Source organism: Mesitornis unicolor, unplaced genomic scaffold, assembly GCF_000695765.1.
Source record: "Mesitornis unicolor isolate BGI_N332 unplaced genomic scaffold, ASM69576v1 scaffold6151, whole genome shotgun sequence".
Taxonomy (NCBI): Eukaryota; Metazoa; Chordata; class Aves; order Mesitornithiformes; family Mesitornithidae; genus Mesitornis; species Mesitornis unicolor.
Window position 1 is genome coordinate 63,906 of NW_010165725.1, and position 6,000 is coordinate 69,905.

The 6,000-nt window shown below is 42.7% G+C and overlaps 1 protein-coding gene across 1 annotated transcript in view; it reads left to right on the forward strand.

Annotated features, from left to right (window-relative positions):
* LGR5 (leucine-rich repeat containing G protein-coupled receptor 5) overlaps window positions 1-5,232 on the forward strand; it is a 51,482-nt gene extending 46,250 nt beyond the window's left edge. The window contains exons 16-17 of the mRNA XM_010194729.1: window positions 707-790; window positions 4,142-5,232. Coding sequence (XP_010193031.1) covers window positions 707-790; window positions 4,142-5,232 — 1,175 coding nt within the window. The remainder of the gene's footprint in view (window positions 1-706; window positions 791-4,141) is intronic.
* Window positions 5,233-6,000: the final 768 nt, after the last annotated feature.

Sequence of the window (6,000 nt, forward strand, 5' to 3'; positions counted from 1 at the left end):
AGCAGGCCAGCAAAGATCCATTTTTTTGCCAGCCTTGGAAGTAGTAACGCATCCTTGGCTCTCCTGCTGTCTACATGCTTCAGGATGAGTCACAGAGCTTATGTGGCTACTTTGGCATGGCTGCCGCTATGTTTTCCCAGCACTTCCTGGGTACCAGAGAATGCATCTGCTCTCCAGGACAGAAGACTGCTGTATTTTTCTTCCCCTTCAGCACAAGGTCTGTTACTTGACCTGTTACATAGATGCACATGTACATGTTATACCAACCTGCTGCTTTCTGTGCTGTCTCCACTTCTGCAAACCAGTAAGTCTCAGAGTTCAGGGCTAGCCCCAGCAAGAGTGGAGCCAAGAATACATGGTAGAGCAATAACATAAGCAACACAGAAACACTTGAGTTAATTCTTAATAGCCTGATACAACAGCAGAATCTATATTTTAAACTCCTTCCTAGGCAGTCATCACACTGCAAATTGTGTAATGCAGAATGTACCTGTAAGTGATTATTTTCAGAGAAGTGACAGTGCCAACTTTTTAATCCTGACTACAGTAATTCAAAACCAAGCAGGCATATGTCTGCTTCTGCTCGCAGTTTGGCAGGCGAAGGGACAAGACCAGGCCTTAAATAACACAGACCTTTTGCAATTTGTACTAAAAGACATTTTCCTGAAAATTAAAGTATTAAATCTGGGTATTTTCTCCCCTACAGATGAGCGTGACTTTGAAGATTTTTTTCTTGACTTTGAAGAAGATTTGAAAGCTCATCATTCAGTGCAATGCACACCTTCCCCAGGTATGAAACTGCCATGCAGATAGAGTGATAGAATCACAGAAAAAGACTTTTTGGTTGGAAAAGACCTTCATGATCATTAAATCCAACCATTAATCCAGCCCTACTAAATCTGCCACTAAGCACTACATCTACTCATCTTTTAAACACCTCCAGGTGCAATATTTGAGATGCGGTCTTACTAGTGCTGAGAACAGGGAAGGATCACTTCCCTACTCCTGCTGACCACACTATTATGATACAAGCCAGGATGCCATTGGCCTTCCTGGCCACCTGGGCACACTGCTGACTCATGTTCAGCAGATTGTGAATCAACACCCCCAGGTCCTTCTCCTCCAGGCAGCTCTCCAGCGACTCCTCCCCAAGCCTGTAGCATTTTCATGGGGTTGTTGTGACACAAGTGCAGGACCCAGGACTTGGCCTTGTTGAACCTCATGCAATTGGCCATGGCCCATTGACCCAGCCTGTCCAGGTCCCTCTGAAGACCTGTCTACTCTCAAGCAAATCGACACTCCTGCCCAACTTAGTGTCATCTGCAAACGTACTGACGGTGCACTCGATTCCCTTGCCCATGTAATTGATAAAATTATAAACAGAACTAGCCCCAAAACTGAGCCCTGGGAGACGCCACTTGTGATCAGCCACCAGCTGGATTTGACTCCATTCACCACAACTCTTTGATCCCGGCCATCCAACCAGTGTTTTACCCAGTAAACTGAATGCTTATCCAAGCCATGTGGAACCAGCTTCCCCAGGAGGATGGTATGGGAAACAGTGTCAAAGGCTTTACTAAAGTCCAGGTAGACAAAGCCTTTCCCTGATCCACTAAGTAGGTCATCCTGTCATAGAAGGAGATCAGATTAGTCAAGCAGGACCTGTCCTTCCTGAACCCATGCTGACTAGGCCTGATCATCTGGTTGTCCTGTACATGCCATATGATGACACTCAAGATGACCTTCCCTGGCACTGAGGTCAGTTTGTAGTTCCTGGGTTCCTCCTTCCATTCTAGCTGGGCTCTTTGTAGTTTTTTCCCTGTGCAGCCTCATGGCAACCTTGTAGTCCTGAGTTGCCTGACTCTTCTTCCAAAAACTCTACACCCTCATCTTTCTTTTGATCTCCAGCAAAAGTTCTCTGTTCAGCCAGGCTGGTCATATTCCTCAATGGCTCGTTTTTCAGCACATGGGGACAACCTGCTTTTGTGCTTTTAAGATTTCCTTGAAGAGTGTCCAGCCCAGTGTCCCTCCCAAGGGACTCTGCCAACCAATTCCCTAAACGCCCAAATCTACCCCCCTCTTCACTATAATTTCATGATCGCTGTGCCCAAGATGGCTTCCAACCATCACAGCCCCCACAGGAGCTTCCCTGTTTGCAAACAGCAGGACCCCTTCCCTTGTTGGTTCCTTCACCAGCTGTGTCAGGAAGTTATCTTCCACACACTCCAGGAACCTCCAGGACTGCTCTCTCTCTGCTGTGTTATATTTCCAGCAGATAGCCAGGAAGTTGAAGTCCCCCACGAGTACAAGGGGAAGCAAACGTGAGACTTCTCCAAGCTGCCCATGGAATATTTTATCCATCTCTTTATCCTGGATCCAAGCACAGTATTACTAAATATTCTAAATTCAGAACAAACTCTTGAATCTGGCACTAGGATAGTAACATGATGTTTTGCAACAACTTGATGAAATTAATACAAATACATTGCACAATAATATACAATTTTCTCATTGAAGTTCAGAAAACTATTGAGATACCAAATTAATCTATACATGTAACAAAAATTTCACCCAATCCTCAGGCAGTTCCTCACTCTGGGTCCCTTTTCACAGGAATTTGTCTCCTTATCCAGGGAATGAGAGAGCAAAGACTCTGTTCTACCGAGACACAAATGATAAAGGGGAGCAGAATTTTTGCCTGCTCTGTCTTTTGCAAAGCTGAAGTAATTCTTCTGAACATCACTGAGTTATCCTACAGTTGAGGTTCGTGAACAGCATACAGTTCAGTTCAGTGCCTAGGAAATACCAAACACCACTGTGTTGATGTACACAGTCCATCACAAAGGACCCCCAGCACTGTCATTTTCTTTATAGTGCATCGCTGGCTTCACAGTGTGGCAGAAGGGAAAAAGAAATACATTGATTGAATTGCCAAGCTACAGGCCACCAGTTCCACTGAAAGCTTCCTTTGAGGTGGGGAAAGAAACATGTTTTTGAAAGATCACTGCTAGCTTTAACAGCCATGGGCATGAGTTTTTGCTTGTTTGATTCAGCAAGCATTTTCCCTATCCGTTCTTCTGTTGTGAAACATGAACAAAAAATCCCCAAGTGACAACTAGTACTTCAGCATTCATTCCAAGCCAAGATTCTTTTTTGTAACAACAAATGATATTACCAACTTTTTAAAAGTTATGTAAAGAGGAATAGAAAAGGCAGGAATCCGAAGAATTTAGAACCATTTGACCATCGCATATTCTTCTCTGGCCTAAACGTAACTATTGAGTTCACAAAAACATCATTGTCTTCAAGGCAAGTTATCAACAGACCCAAGAGAAAATTGAGCTTCCGTGCTGGTCTTTCAAATGGTATCTTAGAAAATCTTGCAAACTGACACCATAGGTGCTTATGCCTACATGATGGCAACAGCTGTAGTCACATGGAGTGCATCTCAGCTGTGGGGTTTCTGTCATCATGGAGAAGCACAGGCTGTAAAAGCACAGACTGTAAAGGACTTGCTTTGAGAGAGCATAGCTGGCTCGTACTAAGACAAATAATGTTTCTCAGACTGAAGAGCATTCAGCTTCAGCTGCACAGCATACGCACCTCAGTTCTATGAGAATACACAGCAGGATTCAACCATAATGATCTGACTTCAGCCACAGGTCATCAGAAGCCCCTGCAAAACAGCAGCACTTCCAAATGCAAAGACAGCGTCTATTTTCTTGGACTGTGTTATAAGGCAGCCAAAGTGCATCTGTCCACATACTTTATATCACACTTCACCAGGTCTCCTTAGCAACCTTTCCTAGTTTAGTGACAGCTTTTTACACACACTGACAAACATCACAGAACTTCATGTAAGTACAAACTGAACATTCACATTGCACTTGGACTGCTAGGCAAAATAAGAAACCCATAGATTATTCAGGTTGAGGGACAAGGAGTCTTGTGCACCAGTGATGCAACATGCATACGAGCAGTGTGTTACCAAGGTCTAAGATTACTCCAAAGGAAGTAACTTTCCAACTCCCCTTTTGGACTGAAATTCACTGCTTGACTGTGCTGAGAATATGCAAGAAGTACAACATTATTTTTTAGTTTATGTGGGTTTCCCCTGCCCTTTTTTATTTTGTCATTTCAGGTCCCTTCAAACCCTGTGACCATCTGTTTGGTAGCTGGCTGATCAGAATTGGAGTGTGGACCATAGTGGGTTTGACCTTTACTTGCAATGCACTGGTGTCTGCTACGGTTTTCAGATCTCCATTGTATATGTCCTCCATAAAACTTCTGATCGGTTTAATAGCTATTGTAAATGCCTTGATGGGGTTGGCCAGTGGAGTACTGGCTAGCGTGGATGCATCAACGTTTGGTAGCTTTGCTCAGTACGGAGCACAGTGGGAAAGTGGGATTGGTTGCCAAATAACTGGCCTTCTCTCCATTTTTGCTTCAGAGGCTTCCATTTTCCTCCTTACCCTAGCCGCGCTTGAACGTGCATTCTCTGTAAAGCACGCTACAAAGTTTGAAACAAAATCCTCCATTGCTGGTGTAAAAATGGCCATTTTCTTTTGCTTTATGTTGGCACTAATCATTGCAGTCATACCACTCCTTACTGGGAGTGAGTATGGGGTTTCTCCACTTTGTTTACCACTACCATTTGGAGAACCCACTGCTATGGGCTACGTGGTAGCACTGGTATTGCTGAACTCCCTTTGTTTTCTGGTAATGACTATTGCTTATACAAAGCTCTACTGTAGTTTAGAAAAGGGGGAACTAGACAACATTTGGGATTGCTCTATGGTCAAACATATAGCCTTGCTACTTTTTACTAATTGCATTCTTTATTGTCCTGTGGCTTTCTTATCTTTTTCCTCCTTACTAAACCTCACTTTTATCAGCCCAGAAGTGATTAAGTCAATACTGCTAGTGATTGTCCCACTGCCTGCATGCCTAAACCCACTCTTTTATATACTTTTCAATCCACACTTTAAAGAGGACTTGGGAAGTCTGCGAAAGCAGACTTTGTTATGGAGGAGATCAAAACACGCTAGTCTGATCTCTGTGAATTCAGAAGACATAGAAAAACAATCTTGTGACTCAACACAAGCATTGGTAACCTTCACAAGTGCCAGCATATCGTATGACATGCCTACCAGCAACTCGCTAATGCCATCATCTTATCAAGTGACAGAAAGCTGCAGTCTTTCATCAGTCGCTTTTGTTCCATGTCGCTAATTTCAGTGGCAGTACAGAAAATATCTATGTTTACAAATTTTTTAATCCCAAAAGTATGGGAGTGCATGTGTAAACAAGATAGAGAGTGTCTCTGAATTGTTGTTACACATGCCAGAAAGCAGACAATGACAAAACTTGCAACAGGCTGAAAATCCAATACTTGAGCCTTCTCAGCCTGCTTCCAAAATGCTGGGATAAAGAGAGAAACTGAAAGCTGCTGCAGTTGGTGCATTCATATCAGCTGCTCTCTTTTAAAGTAGCACTACTCCGAAAGGACATCAGTTGGTCAAGTGTGAAAATAGCACATTAAATTGTTAAGCTTTTTTTTTCAAAGCATCACCTGGTACAGTTTGTTTTCAGGGGTTGGGTTTAGGTTTTTTTTCCTGTTTATTGCAATTTGGTTTTTAAAATAGCTTTTCACTGCCATGATTGTTTTTATAAGCATCTGTGTATGGCCCTCATTCAGCAAGGTATCTAAGTGGAAGAGTAGTCCTGTTGAAGTCCTAAAGGTTTCTGCAGAATAGGCTTTGATGACATTCCATGTTTGATTTCATTTAATAATTCATTTAATAATTTAGCTGATTTGGGTTTGGTTTTTAGAAGTCATTTGACTTGACAAAGCATTTTTAATTGTCAGCTAAACCTACAAAATGAACATGGCATGAAAGAAGTCAATCATGATCCTGTTAAGTGCTTAAAATGTAATTGTAAATGGCAAGCCATTGTCGTGTGGATATTTTTCTGGTGAGGTTCTGCACAGTTTGGTCC